This window comes from Dermacentor silvarum, chromosome 11 (genome assembly GCF_013339745.2).
Source record: "Dermacentor silvarum isolate Dsil-2018 chromosome 11, BIME_Dsil_1.4, whole genome shotgun sequence".
In the NCBI taxonomy this organism is placed as follows: Eukaryota; Metazoa; Arthropoda; class Arachnida; order Ixodida; family Ixodidae; genus Dermacentor; species Dermacentor silvarum.
The window spans coordinates 63,331,532-63,349,151 of record NC_051164.1 but is presented as its reverse complement, the minus strand read 5'-3'; the positions used below and the strand labels follow the sequence as shown (position 1 = coordinate 63,349,151).

The following is a 17,620-nucleotide window of genomic DNA, read 5'->3' as shown; positions in this document are numbered from 1 at the left end:
GGGGGGGCCTAGGACGTAGTGATACAGCGTGTGTCGTGACGTTTTCCTATGGGTCTGTAGGGTGTGGGAAGTGACTGCAATGATGGTTCAGTTTAGTAGAGGCGCTGCGGTTCCTCGAAATCAAGCCTGAAGAAGTTTGCGTGCTCCTTACTGTGTCCGAAAATTATGCCAGCGGCCTGTTGTGCGTCTGTGCATTCTAATGTCTTTATCTCCATGTGTGCATGCGTGTATATCGTGTGGAGGCTTAAATGCACCAACCACAGAGTGGTTGAAAAGTTTTGGGATGGCCTCGTGCGGGTCCAACTCAGATGTGCACTTCGTTTCTGGAGTGCACGCTAGTGTAGTTACTGTTCACAACCTTCCATCTGTTTCAGCTGCATGTTCTACAGTACTCTACAAAAGAGTGTACAGGGTCGTTGACTCTTGATGGAACTTTGTTAGCCATCACTTCTGCGTAACCTCAATATTTCTGTTACATTGCGGGAAGAAACGAGGCCTTCGTGGCACCTAGGTTTGTCATCTCTTAATAACACTCAACCTGTAAGCCTCCATCTCTGAAGCTTCTGCGAACCCTTGAATATTAAGGAAGTGCTCCCCCACGAAGTGACCAGCCCTGCACATGGAGGCTTGTGTTGTCAAAGAAAAATTTCGGTAATGGCCAGAACATTGTGCCGCACATCCCGATTTTATATTGGTCATCTTTATCGATTATAAACGAATCCAGAAGGATCGTTGCTCGTGTGTGCAAGCTGCAACTTTCCACGCCCTGGTTGGTCCGGTCTGCTGCAATCCCAAACCTTTTCAACCACGTGCTACTGTTGTGACAAAATTATGTGCAGACAGGAATGCCCAGCTGCTCACGTTCCCTAGGAAATTCCATGAAAATGCAAACCAGTGAACTGAAGTTTTTAATACAACTTGAACATTTACAGTTGTAAGAATTTAGAAACAAGGGGAGGGAACCATCGTTCAATGATGGTACAAGTATTTTCTGTCCGCCATGTTGCTGTTGTAGAAGCAAAACCAGGAGATGCCTTAAGATGGCTACAGCACTTGTTCCCTGTGCCCGTTTAATTTTGTCACGACAGTAGCTTGTTTGTTTGTTCACTTCTGTTACAAACTGTTGTCTTGTACAGGACGCTTGGCTTTGCTAGGCTGTAGTAGATTAAGTTTTGTTAAAGAAAAAGAAGCAAGGCGAATTCATGAAAGCTGTTACAAAAAAAAAAAGAAAAGAAAGAAGTGAAGTCATTCCTTGCTAGGTCTCGTATAATTTTACATAAGAAAAGAAAAAATGTGGAGGAGAACCCTTCAAGCAGCCATTGTTGGCATTTTTTTTTTTTTACTTTTCGAAGCGTGAAGGAAAGGGAGAGCACCTTCTCCCCCTATCTTCAGTCATTCTTTTTGGCTTTCTCGTGAGAGAGAATTCTGTTGTGACAAGTTGTAAGATTTTTTTTTTTTTTTTAGTTTCCATGCTGTGGAGTAAATAAAAGCAAAGAAAAAAAAAAGATGAAAAAGAATTCGGTGACCTGGTTCTTGTCCCAACCTCGGAGCAGGTGGTATTTCTGAGCTCTGTCAGGGTCTTCAAGTTCACCCTTTAAGTGCCATACCAACTATATTCGTCTGGCTGCCAATAACACACACTTGGACGTACTCAGGATCATTTGTGAATGTGAAATATCCATGGACTGGTTGCGCCGCCTACTCGGAAGCTGGTTAAACTTCAATTTTGCAGTAGGTTTTTTTTTTTTTTTTAATACGGCAGATGACACTGTGCATGTCAAACTGGCACAAAAAGCCAGTGCGTGTTTTTGAATTACGCAGGAATTCAAGAACTTTTATGAACCCTGATTCAGAGGACTTCGATGTTGATTACAGGGTGTATTCAAGGGACAGTGAAAGTCACAGAGGCCATGTTGCCTGGGGAGCACTAATAATGTTAAGATTATAATTATTGTGTCTTAAATTTTGTTTGAATTTTCAGATTGAGAAATTTGTTAAATATTCAGCAACATACTGCCAATAAATAGCATTTTAATTTAAAGCCTGCCAATACGTTACTTAGAAATTGGATTTACTGCTCTTCAGAAAAACGTCTGGCGCCCGAAGTGTTAATCAATTCCTAGCATAGCATGAAGGGCCGGCCAATCTGTATAATCACTGAACTTCACAGGACTGCCTCTGGTATATGTGAGAGATGTGAGTACTGTACATTATGTTCAACCAGTTACACAACATGTTTGCTTCATGTTTAGTTCTTCAAGAAGGAAAATCACCTGGCCTTCACTTCGGACATGAAGAAGTTGACAGGTAGTATGTGTATTTGGATGAAAGAGTTTTGCGTGCCCATAGCTTGCAGTGTATATGTCCATTAGACACTGATTCAAAATTTTTAACTCAATTCTCAATATTTTGCTAAGAAATGCCTCACCGTGTTCCAGTTAAGAACATCCCAAAGTGTTAGATACGCGCGTTTGGGAAACTTAACTGGCACACCAGTGCATTTTTTTTTTTTTAGATGTGAATTTGCAGAAAATTGTACTAGTCATTGGATTTCTGCTAAGCAAACATAACTTCACTACTGCTCTACTTTAATTTTACAACGGCAACATGTGCGCTAAAGTTAGTGCTTAAAGTGTTGATTAGCTTGTTTTAGTGCATTAAAGAAAACTTCCAAAATTTTCTTGCTGCTATTGTCTGCCTAGCCACGTAACTCATCTGCAAAAACAGAAGAGGCCTAGATATTAGTGTTCTTTTTTTAGCCCTTTAAGTAGTCTGCTGGAATGTGGTGGCACATGCCACTGCCCCGCTTCCGAGTGGAATTCGTTACAATCATTATCAGGAATGGGGCCAAATTTTACAACACCAACATTAGAACTTGTCACCAGACCAAAGGATAGACACTTTCATTGCAAGAATAATTTAATTAAAAGGCAAACGGGCACTTCAGAACAACAGTTTACAGATAAAAATAACACACTGCAAAACACAACATAACAGGTGTGCTGTCCCCAACCTGCAAAGCTTGGTGTCATACGCCCGCCTGTTGCATGCACTAGAGAAGGTTAAAGACACCGGGACTTAGCTCGACAGTATGGTGACAGTGTTCAACGGTTCAGCATAATCATGCAATTTTAACAGGATTCTCGAGACTAAGTAGCAGTCCAATAGTTGCAGATATTTACACAATTTACAGAGCATCTCCAATTTTCAGGCAATCTAGCTTCCACACGAGAGGCATGTGGCATATTCGCCATGTTGAGTATATCTGTGAAAGAGAGAGAGAAAAAAAAAAAGCCTTAATACCAACAACACATGTGCTGAAAGAAATCTCGCCACTTGGTCTATTTCACGAGGCAGAACAAAATAAGTGAAAAAGCAAATCTGAATCATGCTTAACTTTACAGTGCAAAAATTACACGGGGACAGAAGGGAGAGCACACGCACAAACATTGCATTTTACTCGCTAACTATTAGGTATTCATTAAAAGTGGTCAAACAAGAATTGTCGCTGGAAGTCAGTGTTTCAACACAACGGGACTTGTCTTCGGCAGGCCTCCAGTTTCCTGTGAACCTTTGTCATTTGGATAACAGTTGTGCAATAGTAAAATAATACCCATCAAGATACATTCCTGGTCCTAAGGCTTTATATTTTTACACTGTGAAATGGGAGACAGGAACCCAAATCTGTGCAGACTTTCAGCTGGCTTTAGCCAACCAGTAAGATTACTTGGTGCCTTCTCAGTGACTGTCGGCAACAAAAAAAACTTCGCTGCCTTCAGGACTGGCTCTTCAAGGAATGTCTCATGCTATTGAGTAAGTACACCCATTGGCCCACAGATTTCTACTAAAGAAGAAAGTGGCATTAATGTTTTAAAAAAATGTGCTGTCAACTGAACGCACACCCGTGAGCAAAGTGTACGGACCACAGGGTCAAAGAAAAAACTGAATTTCTTCCTAATTAACACGCATAAACAGAAATTGACGACTACACTGGAAAGTTCGCAATGCCAAGTTTGGACTGCAGTCCTCAATTTCCAGTTTCATTCGCAGGCAGCTGAAAAAAATCGGCTTTTTTGCGCAGTCCCTGGTCCGTATACTTTTGCTCATGGGTGCACTACATGTGACATAATGCACAGGTTAACACACAGTTTAATAAGCTACAGACTATTTTTTGAAACCCTCGCGGTCCATGAAGGCTTGCTCTTAAAAGTTTACACTTCTAAACTTGTTTGAAATAAATACCCCTCTGGCATATGGCATCTTGAGCTGCCACAAGAGGGCTCCGCAAAGTACCACTACAATTTCTTTTTTTTTTTCAATGCATTATTTTGCAATCCTGCACTGCCCTTTCTCTTAACACTTCAAACTTTTTTGCGAGGAGAATTTACTTTTCACAAAACTTAACGCAACGTCTGTAAAATTGTAGAACGAGCCCGAATTCATAAACATTCTAAGAAAAATTTCTGAGAGTTGGCAGGTACACAAGAGGCATCTATAGATGAATCCACGCTTTGCAAGACACTCGCCTTAGCACAGAACAGAGGGTGCAGTAAACCTTCTCGCACGATGCGCAGAGCCGAGTGCAAGAGTCGCATGACGGCCGGTCACAGAAGGCACAACTTGTCATGGTCGTACACTTTCGATGGCACGCACTACACTGCTGGTTTTGCGTGTCCACTAAAATAAAACGAACAGGATAAAAAAAGTTTGAGTTTATGAAGCATCAATCGCAGAAGTTGTAAATGAGCAGAGTGTATTTCCTTTACTTTTTTTTGCACTTAAATGACTGGTAGCTTTGTGACAGAGAATTGTGTTTCGAGTGATTCATAAAGAGCAGGGCAAGTGTTGCACATACACTCTAACCTCAAAATCACACCCGACACAAAAATAACTTCGTCATGCCCGATATAAAAATATAATATAATAAATAAAATATTCGCTATACACTTATATTCATTACATGATGACATGAGGAAGAAATTTGTTATTAATGCGAAGCATTATGTAGAAAGTTCTTGGCAAGGTCACGCAAGGTCATATTCAATTGTTCGGTTCACCCTAAAAAAATCAGTTTACCGCTTAACAATCCAGAAAAAAGAATGCTGCAATCTTGAACTAGACCTAACAGTGTCTATAATACTGAAAATTCATGAGGATATATACAGTAGTTACTTAACTAAATTTAAAATAAAACTCGATTTCTTGTTTTTGTGAGAAGTGTGAAGTGATAAGCCCTAGCTTAGGAGTTTGAAAATAGCCAATCTGTATTATCAATGTAGTAAAGGCTCATTTAAGGTGAGTCACATGACCATACGATAATCTGGGTGTCCTGGTGTCCTCTGGGCATGGAGGCCACATCATTCGCAACAAAGTCCCAAGCTCTGGCTCCTTCACACACTTATTCACAGGAGGCAGACGTTTCTAGGTAGCGTCAACAGTGGTGGCAAGTTTGGCACGTACTCTTGATCAGACATTCATTGGATTCTTTTGCCGCCGAAGCAAAGGGCACATGCTTTAGCGCAACTAAGTTGCAGGGCATGTTCATCGTCGAACGCCAACTATCATAGCGTCTTCACGACACGTGCCGTCATGCAAGAGCTTTGGGGCATATGAAGGCCTACATGCTGTGGTGGAGCACTTAGAAAAAACAACCCTCCTGTTCTCCTGCTGCCATCTGCCCCGTACTCGCGCCACTGAAGACAACTGCGTGTATGACAAATCGGCTTATGTGTATATCTTCCTATACTAGCACTACAGATGTGCAGATTATCAGCTCTGTTCCCTATCAAATTATGCAAGTGAAACAACAAACAATACCTCAATATCCTCACTACAACAAATATGCACCTTCAAACGCATCCACTCCTTAATAAAGTGAATGCCTTTCTAGAAGCATTTTGCTGCTTGCTTACATTGACTATCATCATTGATGGTTTCAGCACAATTTTTTAGTTGCTCCAGACTGAAGATAAAGCTGAATGAGATCAAGACAAATACTGAATCAGAAATGAACAGTGCAAAGAGAGAAAGGTTTGAAAGGTGTACTATATTTATGCATTACTAATCTCTGTCCCACTTTTTTGCGCTCTTCATTTGTATTTATTAATGTACTAATATGAAGAACACTACCAAGCACGGTGCTGTTACGAGAGGTACCAGGCTCTCATGGGTGGCGTGACACGAGGGCCACAGGTATGGGCTGGAGGAAATCCTGGCAGTGACGAGGCAAGAGGTAGCCAAATGTTTTCACTTCTTAATGAGGACGAGGTGTTCTGTAGTATGATGACGAAAAGGCGCTGAACGCCAGAGGCGCCGGCCTTTTATATCCACCAGAGGTGGAGGTTGCAGCTCTGTATGCCCGGGCGCGAGAGGGGTGCCAGCAAGGGAGATAGCACTGCACAGGGGCTGCGCGTTCCGACATGCCCACAGCTCTGCGGTGAAGCCACAGAAGCACTGCGACTGAGAGCCGCAGTGCGTTCACAACACTGCCATGGAAACAATGGCTTTGATCACTTACTTGCAGTGGCTTCGTTCGCCTGTCCTCCCTGATGAGGCTTTGCAGTTTCAAGGCGCTGATGCGAGGCAGAGTACAGCATCCTCAACGTTTTAGCTGGCAGCAGAAACGGAAAAAAAGAAAAGAAAAAAAAAAGGGGGTGGGGGGGTGGGGGGAAGTAAAGTACCAATCTTGTTTACAGTGTTCAGCGCTTAACCAGTGACACGTTCATTTTCTTGAATACACTGCCAACATTCATGACAGATTTTGGTCATCTTGAAGAAAGGCTCAGCGTTGTCTAAAAAAAAAGTAATAATAAAAAAACGACAGCTACCTGTGTTCTAGTTTGTGTGCGTATGGGGCAAGGGAGTAAAGACACGTGACGTTGGGAAACGGAGGTTTGTCGATGAGGAGCAAAATGAGCGAGAACGAATTTTTTAAAGTTTGACGCCTACGTAGGGCAGCAACACTTAAAAGCCAAAGGAACATACCGTCACTGGACAGTAGACTTGAAACTGTGTAAAAGCACAATTCATATTACATCTGTGATGCCTCATCATACGCCCACTGCCGTGGTTCACGCATTCATTTACGCTTCCTCACACACAGCAACAACTCCATCAGAGGGAAACTCACAGTACACGGCCGACATTCGCTTTTCGCAATTCTTTTCCACTTCTCTTTCTGACGCATAAAATTTGCTCTGTATGGGGACGTCGTCGGCGAAAGGGTTCGTCCTCTTCATCGCAAATGCACGACTACGATCAAGACGCACACAGAAAACGCAGCACACACGGGAAGGGCGAAACAAGGCGAGCGACGTCCCGAAGCGGCCCGCTATTTTCCCGCTCGCGCTTTTCGCCCTAGTGGATTTGGCACGTCAATCGACTTCATTCCGACTGAAAATCGGATAGCAAATCGGATGGCGTCGGATTTGCGCGCAGCCGCGAAGCCCGCAGGAGCCGCATGGTGGCCAAGCAGAAACCAAACAACTCGTCCCGTGAATGCGGACGGTGCGACTGTGCTCGCCCCCGGCCCCGTGTGTAAACCCGCCGAGCATTCGTGGCCGCGGCTAACGCAGGCGATCCTCCGCGCTGCTGGTTTTGCAACCAACATTTAGACATCTCTCTGAGTGAAAATCGCGGCGCTGGTTTTGAGCGAGCAGCGCCCGAAGCGAGGTGACAGTCTGCGAGACGAGAGAAGAGGGTGGATCTGACCGCCGTCTTCCGTACCAGTGACGACTGATCGGAATCATGTAATCTTGCACCGGCACCGTCGGGCACACGGCTTGCGCTGCAGTTCGGAACTTGGCTGGTCGGGATGAAGAAGGGAAGCGTGGCAAAGTTGTCGCGATGAACTCAGTTCCGTATCTGTCTGCAGGATGAGTCTGAAGGCCTTCGACTTGGTTCCGCTTAGCGAGCGTGTATCGACTGGCGCCGCGACAACCGAGGTATTTGCGGGACGCCGGCCGGCGTTTTCGAACTGTCCACGCCCACTCAGGGACTTTAAAGCAACCCTCCTCGCTCTTAAGCGTGCATACGCTCGCTGGCGTGAACGTGCGACGCAGCGCGTTGTGTCGGTTGAAGACCGGTCTGTGCATGTTGCATACGAACGAGCGTAGCGGTGTGTGGCTCTTTAAACGTGGCTCTTTGCAACTCCGAACTCGTGCGATGTTGTTACCATACTGTACATGATGAATGCGCCTGTGTGACTTGTAGAGGGTTGCCCAGGTGAAAAAGCTTGACAAGAATCAGTTGTTCAATTGTCTCGGCCGTTACCGTTTGTATCCAGATAAGACAATCACAAAGTACCATTGCTACCACGAGCTATTAATTGGATAGTAATCCAGTTTCACCCTTGCGTTTAATGTTATTTGCCTGCAGTTTGAATGCATTTTGGTCGAGTAGAACGCATTGATCCATTTACGCTAAGGTGTGTGCACAGTAATGAGCATGTGCGTTAAATTTCTTGCACTGTTTGTCACTGCAAACATACATTACACATTTCTGTAAGCAATTGAACAGTGGCACATTGGTTGCTGTAATATATCTTCAATTGAAAATTTCCATTAGGGAAACGCCTGGCCATAAATTATCAAACTGTTTACCTGGATCAAGGCACCTTCAGGTTCCTTACCCATCAAATCAACCAAAACTGCTACCTGCTCAAGCCCAAGCTGTACTTTTCCCAGCAGTTTGTACGAATGTCACTGGTGATGAGACCTACCTACCTGTACAATACTCAAATTATTTGCTCTACTCATTGTAGGCTAACCAGCATGACTTCAAGTGGGGCAGTGTAGTGTCCTCCTTCATGCAATTTTTTAACCACTTCTTTCATTGCCAAATATTGATTTTAATTTCATGTCTATTTCAGACACTTATATTTTACACCTATGTTGTTACATCTGTGTTGATTGAAAACCAGTTTTAAGATTATTATGGGGTTTTATGTGGGAAAATTACAATATGGTTATGAGGCACGTCGTAGGGGGGGACTCCAGATTAATTTTGACCACCTGGGGATCTTTAACGTGCACCTAAATCCAAGTACACAGGCATTTTTGCATTCCGTCCCCGTCGAAATGCGGCTGCAACGGCCAGGGTTGGACCCGCGACTTCGAGCTCAGCAATGCAATGCCATAGCCACTGTGCTGTCGTGGGGGCTGAAAACTAGTCTTATTTATTTTATTTGTCTTTTATTTATTTATCGTTTACCCACAGCGCTGATGTGGCATTACAGTGGGGGGGATAATACATATAGCATAACACATAAATGCAGGTATATGGCAACAGAGACAACAAAATGAGAAAAACAGCATCGTCATCTACAAAATAACCAGCCGCGATGGTTCATTGACTATAGCGTTTTGCTGTTGATCACAATGTTGCGTACCCGCCGTGGTTGCTCAGTGGCTATGGTGTTGGGCTGCTGAGCACGAGGTCGCGGGATCGAATCCCGGCCACGGCGGCCGCATTTCGATGGGGGCGAAATGTGAAAACGCCCGTGTACCTAGATTTAGGTGCACGTTCAAGAACCCCAAGTGGTCCAAATTTCCGAAGTCCCCCTCTACGGCGTGCCTCATAATCAGATCGTGGTTCTGGCACGTAAAATCCCATAATTTAATTACTTTTTTTTTTCACAATGTTGCATGTTCAATTCGCAGCCTCGGTAGCTGCATTTTAGTAGGAGTGGAATGCAAAAATTACTTGTGTTCTAAGATACAAGTGCTCAATACAGATCCTCAGGTGGTCAAGTGGTGGCACTCACAGCCCATGTGTTACCTTGGAACTTTTAACCCCAGATTTAATCTGGTTTTAAAAAGGCAGTTTTTCAGCACAGATTCACTTGTTATTTCTTGGGGCAAATATGAGAGAGAGTCCGTTCTTGTAATAAGGTTCTTCTAATCGGGATGTGGTGTGTAAGAATTTGGTCGGAAAAAATGGTGGGGAATTTTGTAAGTTTTCTCTAAAAAGACTTGAAAGTTTAATCGTTAACAAATCGCTCAACAATGCTGAATTTTATAAGGGGCAATAATCGTTTTCTTTTATTTATTTGTTTGATAATACCTCAAAGGGACGTTACATTTTAACATGCCGGCCTCAGGGTAGGGAGGAATTCTAAAATGGGTCCCGAAGCCTTGTTGCGCTAGTGTGTTAACCTTAAAGTTCAGCGTGCATGCAAAATTAATTACTCCTCAGTTTAACAATCTGTGCCTTTTATCCCAAGGGGCACACTCAGTACAGAAGGCTTGTGGATTTCGCCACTTGCCTGTCCTGAAGAGCTCAAATCATGCTCATTATTACTTGTTTCTCCCTCTTTCTCCTTCCTTCTTTCTTTGTTGCAGATCACATGTCTGGAGTGCAGTGGAAGGGCACTGTATGTTGGGACAGCAGATGGGTGAGTGTTAACGTTTTGCTGACGTTTTAGAAGACTTCAAGCACTGTGCAGGTACCAAAAAAATAGCACCCATAATTGTCACTTCTTTTTGCCAAGATCTTAGCTAGTTCATTATGTACACCCTTGCAGTTTTTTTTTTTTTTAATAATATTGCACGAGTATCAATACCGCATGACATGTTAGTGCCTCACAACAGCAAGGAAAAGATGCCTGGCAGCAGCCTGCAGAAGTATTTTGTTGTCAGATTTTGCTGAGATGGTGGGCAAAATAGCGCGCAATTTCCGGCTAAGTTGTAGATGATCACTAAGTAGAATCTCGATAAACGGAAATCGCTTAAATGGAACAACAGCCTCGATCTAAATTGCTTGTTTTTGTACTTGGGTGAGGCAAAATAACTTGTTATTGGAACCAAACTTTTTACAACTCTGTAAACGGAACCGCAGAAGCAAGGTCTAGAGGATCTTTTTCAGAAAAAGGCAGGATCTGAAATTCATTTTTTGCGATACCCGTCTTCTATCTAGAAAGCCATCCTTAAAGGTGGTAGCAATGACTCAAGCAGGCAGGAATTTGAACAATTTTTAATGCATAGCACGTACAGACATGGACAGCTTTGCAACTTCGACATGGCATATACGACTAAAATAAGGACAACCACAATTTTGAATGCCTTACAGTGCAACGTTTCATAACTTGGACTCTTCATGCATGGACGACAGTGTGTTGTTCGGCCACCTACTGAAGCAGTAAGATGTATGTGTTCGTTTTAATACATCGCCAGCGCCTCCTCGAAACCTAAACAAGCGAAGCCTAGTCAATCCAGTAGCTGTCGAAAGTGCCCAAACAACGGAACAAACTAGCTGCTAGTCATTTCATTATGCTTAACAAACATATCTAACAGTGTTAAGAGGCTGTGTGACCAATAGTTTATCTCTGCACATCTGTCAGTAAATAAAACTGTTAATCGAAATAATTTTCTCTGGTCCCCTGAGGTTCTGTTTAACGAAGTTCTACTGTAATTTAGCCACAATTATAATCAGTTGCTGGATTCATCGAAAATGAATCACTTATGCTACATCTCTTTGATCACTGCACCACCTGTTGTGTTGGCAGTGTAGAAGCTCGTGTGTTCAAAACAGGTTAACTTCAGTGTTAATAGCACTTCTGTGTGTACGCTGTTCCTGTTCACAGTTTTCTCATCCAGTACAACCTGGAAGACCACAGCTGGTGCGATGGGCGACGCACTGTTGCTGCCCGCAAGGCAAGGCAGAAATTCATCGGCACGGTGAGAATTGCTAGTCCATCATCTGAGGGCATATTTATTGTAAAGCAATCAGTGTCACCGGTACAGTCACCTGCATGTTTACAGTGACAGCATTATAAATAAAATCAATGCACTTCAATAATCTTTCTGCTCTGAAATAATTTCTCAAAATGGGTTACACCATCTCCTCAAAAACTTTTTCATCACAGCCCGCAGTATAATTTTTGAAGACTATGCTTTTATTGTTGAGTTACTGCCACTTTTCCGTATTGGGTATGTCTGTTTCTAACCTCTTTTGTGCACTGATCCTGAACATCTGATGATGATGAGTCATATTATTTGTTCTGTGAGCTGCGCTGATGATGATGATGATGATGACCATGGTGATGATGACTAAGATGATGCTTATGCTGATAACAGATGACAAAAAGTTTGAAGGTGATCCAACCTCCAGTTGACGTCAATTGAACGTTGTCTCTCTAGCACGGGTCCCAAATAAATTAAACGCTTCATACACTCCAATTTTACTCCCAACTTGCCCAGGAAGACATTGTCTTTCATCGATTTCAGCTTGACGTTGAATCACCTTCCAACATTTTTCTGCTACAGTACTTCCTGTTGTGGTCTCCAAAATATGTGCAAAGAGGTTGCCGCTTTCATGAGTCATTGTGGCACGGAGAACCCCATTCAGGTTGCCTAGCCCAAATGATGCGCGATAGTTCAATGGTTTGTGTCCCTAGCTCCCAACTGCGAATTGCCACAGGGGCATGATTTTGATCGACTGTAGCTGTCGGTGGTGAAGTTTAGTTTTTCTTCACGATATGATAAGGGTGAGGAGGTGTCCTGTCGATGACGACACGGATGCAGTGGTGGCGTGACGTAAAAGATGGATTGCATAGACACAGCAAACCCAGTTTAGTGGTTTTAACTGCTGTGCGGTAAAATATATTTCAAGTTTACTGCTGGTTAATTAGTGCTCAGATACCGGACTAATATAGCGTTTTGTTGTCTAGTTCATAAAATAAAACATTTGTCATCGGTTCTTGCTTTGCTCATGCAGCATACAAAAAAAAAAAAAACTACTGCTCTCTCTTCTCCCAGATATTAGCATAGCGTGCTTACTCAAGTCCAACGGGCTGGTGTTGTCAACTGCTGGCAGGGCCACTCTGCTGATGATATACAAGATAGCCATTTCATTAACCTGTCACCACATAGTGATGGCAGTCTGCTCATCTTGGCTCATCCGGCCAAACTTGTATACGTTTTCTACCACTGGCAAAGTGCACAAATGGGGAGAAAAATTTTTGCCAGATGAGCCCCGCAAATACCAATGCCATATGCTTTATTTCATAGAGGAGGCCACAAAATGCACCATGCCCAGTTTTGGGCTCTGTGCAGCTGACACTGTTGAAAATTAGTATAACAACTATATTAAATTCTCAAGGTACGGAAGGATCACATTCACCCTGAGATCTAACTCAAGGTTGTTTGCAGTAATCATAATTATTGTAGTAATCCGCAGTGGACATTAAGACTGACCACATTGGTATTGACTTCTGAATGGATGTCATGACGTTCTCAGATAAGGATTACCAAAGTTTATAGCATGCGATAAGATATGTTTAATCTAAAGCCCGTCGCTTTAGACTGGAAAAGTCACGATCAGACCAGAAATCATGGAGCTTTTTGTACATGCACCATGTGCACTAGCAGTTGCATGTGGTGCGTGTCAGGTCGCATGTGCCGGCACAGTGCAACCTGACAAGCAGGCAGTGCCAATGTGTTCACTACGCTTGACACCATGCACCAAAAAAATGGCATCTTAACAAAGTGTTGTATGTGCAAAAGTGGTTTATTGTGTAAATTGAAGTGCTACAATCTGCACCGGACTTCAAGGTCACCCTCAAACGCCCAGACTGGTCGCCTGACTCTAGCTCAATGCTACAGTCGTGTGGATGACAATCTGCCTCCACCTTGTGGGCTTCTGCGGAACTGATTTGCCAATTTCAGTGACCCTGTGCTTCGAGTCGTCTGTTAATTTGGCCCCGCTCTACAATCTGTTAGCCCAGATGGTACAGCCACAGAAAGGTGTTAGTTTCAAGTTCGATCCCTGGGTCAGGACAAATTCTACTCTACTGCAAAGCTTTCGTTCTGAGAAACCCGTATGGGTCTCCTTTGTTGCTTTGTTGCTTCGTGCTACTGTCGGGTGGATGGCATTTTTCTCTTTCGAGAAATTACTTCACTAAATCAATGAACTTGTTGAAATGAAAAGGGAGTATTCAATCTGAGAGGTCATGAAGCTCAAATATTGTTTGTGATAGGTATTGGTTCCATGTAAACAAGTCTGGGATATCCTGATCTGATGTACGGTTGAAGTCCACCAGTCGATCTAGCGCGGCTTCGTGTTTTTCACGGGCCATTTCAAATCAAAATGCTTCACGGTGAATCACTATATTTTACTTCGCCATTGAGGCAGGGATTAAACTGCAGGCTGTTTGAGACAGCTTCAACCGAGATATAGTGCAAAGCATTTTGTTTTGCTCTAGCCTATTTGGTTTAGCAGAATCCTAGCTCACACTTGATGACTCTGGGGAGCTCTATCGAAAACAGCAAGGGGAGTTAGCGATAAGTGTAGCTGTAAGATGGCAAGATGGGCTAAGTTCGTCTGGAGGAAATTGAAAGCTTGAAGGGATACGGACACAAAAGTTGGCGGGTGGTTTTTTGCCTCGGAAGAAAAGTTCAATTGTCGAAAATGACGAATACAACAAGCTGCTTTGAAAAAAAGAACGAGAAATATCTTTTTGTTGCGACTTTCTGTTGCACCTTGCCTCCAAGCGGCCGCCGGTAGAAGCTGAAATTTGACGTCGTAACACCCACCCGCACGCACGCGGCCAAGGTTGGCCACAGCCAGCACAATGTTTCCGGGGGTTTTGGTCCCTTGCAGCGTTTGTTTAACCCCTTTTGGCGATCTTCACACGTGGTCCGTCCGAAACATTATCCCTGTCGGCGCTCCACGCAGGTGGTGCATCTCACATGTGCCTTCCCGCGGTCGTCGCTGGGTATTGATGCGTTCGTCGCGGTGGAAGGAAATGCCCAGACATTGCTGTTATAACACCATCGTTGGTCGTGACACACCATCGCACACGTTTCCCAGAGATGAGAAACTTTGGATACCTGCCTGTCAGCCATCACGCATAGCCTGGAGACCTCTAAAAATGACTTCATTTGCGCGGATCACTTTGTCGACGATGATGTGACCAAGCACGGGTGTGCTGAAAAGCCTCGGCATGCCACTCAAAAGGCAATGCTTAAAGCCTGACGCTGTGCCATCGGTCTTCTCACAAAAACGCAAGCCAGAAATGATCAGTGGCACGTTGGAAAAGAGGCGAAAAGATGTCGGTACTGTTTTCGTTCACTTGCAGCCTTCTTGAGCAGTGTGAGGGTGAGGCTGGGGCGAGATGCCCGAGGCTGGGCACGAAGGCAGTAATGTCTTTAAAAATGTTGGCAAAGCATAGTAAAACAATACAAGGCTAGCGAGTGCGACTCACAAGATCAGACACACACACACAGCTCTGCTTCTCCACAGGCTAAAAGCAGAAAAAAACTGGGCAGAATGCCAGACAGGTGCTGCCATCTGTCGGTCAGCTGGCGAAGTGGGCTTTATAGTCTCGGAGGTACTGATACCTCACAGCAGTTGCTCACAGCCGACGGCATAAACTGCTATACAGTCAACCACGCAGTGCTGAAGTACCCTGCAGCTGTCTCGCCTGTGTGCGCTCTTGAAAAAGCAATTTTACAGAGTAAATGACAAATAATTCTTGCACAAGTGTCTGGTGCAGAGCGAAATCTTCGCGCTACGGTTTGCGAACACCTGACCGGCACTTCCACGGCCGCCTGCTCTTCTTCGTCGCTTGACGCGGAAGGCTCGTGACTGTAAGCGGTAATATTTCTTGCCAAGTTGGAATGGTCCTCGTCTTCAGACGTGCACTCATCGTTGGTAGAGGCACCATAACTCGAATCCATGCTCGCGATGGCGGCGTCGGCGCACTTCGAATGGCCGTCGCCGGCTGGCTGGCTATCTATCCGACGAGGGTGTCATGACGTCACGCCTTCCAACTCCCGCAGGTCGGGTGGTGAGGAGCGCGCTAACAAAAAACGCCAAAAATAAAGCCATTGGCTCAAAAATGAGCTAAGTGACTACTTCTTTTTGGTGTAATCACACACTGAGGATTCCTTTTCAGCATTTTCGTAAAATTTTCCGATTTCGTGTCTGTATCTTAAGAGATCAGACTCGGACAACTACGACACTGCATTGTTTTCCTTGTCTTGTAACTTGTTGCTTTTTTAATTTGTGCAACATGTAAGTGTAACCTCTTGCATAAGGGCGTAGTTTAAAACATGATTTATCGTGGTCGCATTTTGAGCTTTTTTGCGTTTTGTTATGCAGAAAAAGCCAGTACGAACACTGAAAGCGATGTCAGCGCTGGAGAGACTGCTGTGCCTGAGTGACGGGAACTTCATGTGCCTTAACACGGCTGACCTTGATGTAAGTGAGGCCTTTCACACAATGTTGCTTTGAGGTATTTCTTTATGGAAGGGGGGATGCACCACAGACCTGGTTATATATATCCATACCTGCTGAGGCCACTTCGTGACTGTGAAATGCTGCTAAGCACACAATGTCATGAGTGCAATTATTGGCCGCTGTTTCTGACTTTCATTTCACTTTACTAAACATATGCTCATGTTTTCACCAGGCGACACGTCTCGCATGTGATGTAACTGTTTGGTGTCCCAGATATGTACTATGCAATGAAGTGATACTTTTGAGTTTGCAGACATTTTGTCACTAGGGAATGGCACTCTGATTCTCAGACTTCATCCAAGGCTGTCCCATTGCTCCTTTAGAAGGTGGTACAGCGAATTCTTCACATGTCACTTGATCTGTCAAGCCTAGTTGTTCCTGTGTATTACAAAAGTCCTTTGGCTCAACTCAACAGGAGGAAGCAGCTTAGTTAGTGTGTAAATGCATGAGTTACACTAACATGTGTAATAAACTGGCTTGTCGTTGACACTTTTGTGTGCCACCATTATCTTGCAGATTCTTGGCCCACTGTCTAAGTTGAAAGGCATCTCCGCATTCTGCATCAACGAAAACCCTACCCGTCACGACCCGTTCTCTGTTCAGGTGAGCATCATCACTGGAGGTACTAAGCACATACGTAACTGCCAACTTTTATGATTTTATCGTAAAATGCCACATTTTTAGAGCATGCTTCTGACTGTCATTTGACACCAATTGTTTAGCCATTTTTCATATCCGCCTGGTTTAGAGCAAAATTAATTTCAGAACAATACAAAATACAGTCATTGACTGAATTTGTGGGGCGTGATTTTTCAGATCCACTTGATTACTGGGACCTGCCCACACCACCCGCTCCACAGAGCCTATGTATAATGGCAGCCAAAATTTCCGCTGCCATTACCTGAATATTTCTTGAATAAGCTTAACGAACATTTTGATTTGTGGCACAGATCATTCTAGTTGTGACTCTAGAGCAGTGTGTGTGTTCACAGAGTTGCTTAATTAAAAAAAAATAGCAGTCAGCATCTCGAGTAACAAGAAGAAGAAATAAACTTTATTTAAAGAGCCGGCATTTTGCTTTTAGTGGCCTCGGGTGTCGGCTCGAATTCCTTTTACTTGGGCGGCATCTTCGGCTTAACAATATTTTAATTTTTTATCAATTGGTAGTATTTTATTACTTCAACTATAATACTTTCTAAATTTTAAGATTGGCAGGTCTACATTTAGACCTCTTGTTTTCTATGTCTTTGGCCAATGGCCACACAGGAATGAATTGATAGTTCAGGAGAGATCTCTGAAATTCTCCTTTTACAGCGAAAGACGTTATGGGCTCACTCCCCTAGTTGTTTTGATGTCTGCCACTGGTGTCGGTGTTTCCTAG

At 43.8% G+C, this 17,620-nt stretch overlaps 2 protein-coding genes across 2 annotated transcripts in view; one reads left to right on the top strand and one right to left on the bottom strand.

Annotated features, from left to right (window-relative positions):
- Positions 1–2,901: 2,901 nt before the first annotated feature.
- LOC119433350 (apoptosis regulatory protein Siva-like) lies at positions 2,902–7,376 on the bottom strand. Its single transcript, XM_037700506.2, has 4 exons — positions 7,130–7,376; positions 6,518–6,610; positions 4,527–4,677; positions 2,902–3,265 (listed from the first exon to the last, which is right to left on the bottom strand). The coding sequence occupies exons 1-4, from the start codon at positions 7,236–7,238 to the stop codon at positions 3,217–3,219; spliced, it is 402 nt and encodes a 133-aa protein (XP_037556434.1). The 5' UTR covers positions 7,239–7,376; the 3' UTR covers positions 2,902–3,216.
- Positions 7,377–7,476: 100 nt separating this feature from the next.
- The window catches only part of LOC119433347 (transforming growth factor-beta receptor-associated protein 1 homolog), a 48,359-nt gene continuing 38,215 nt past the window's right edge, over positions 7,477–17,620 (top strand). Inside the window, exons 1-5 of the mRNA XM_037700503.2 lie at positions 7,477–7,943; positions 10,341–10,393; positions 11,582–11,675; positions 16,102–16,200; positions 16,756–16,842. Of these exons, the coding sequence (XP_037556431.1) occupies positions 7,875–7,943; positions 10,341–10,393; positions 11,582–11,675; positions 16,102–16,200; positions 16,756–16,842 (402 nt within the window). The 5' untranslated portion in view covers positions 7,477–7,874. The remainder of the gene's footprint in view (positions 7,944–10,340; positions 10,394–11,581; positions 11,676–16,101; positions 16,201–16,755; positions 16,843–17,620) is intronic.

What these genes read in the sequence shown, in the direction of transcription:
- LOC119433350 (XM_037700506.2), bottom strand. Translation starts at nt 7,238, where the DNA reads ATGAAGAGGACGAACCCTTTCGCCGACGACGTCCCCATACAGAGCAAA. An exon ending in GCGAATGTCGGCCGTGTACT is followed by an intron (nt 6,611 to 7,129) that starts GTGAGTTTCCCT and finishes TTCTGCTGCCAG; the next exon opens with CTAAAACGTTGAGGATGCTG. An exon ending in GGCGAACGAAGCCACTGCAA is followed by an intron (nt 4,678 to 6,517) that starts GTAAGTGATCAA and finishes GTTTTATTTTAG; the next exon opens with TGGACACGCAAAACCAGCAG.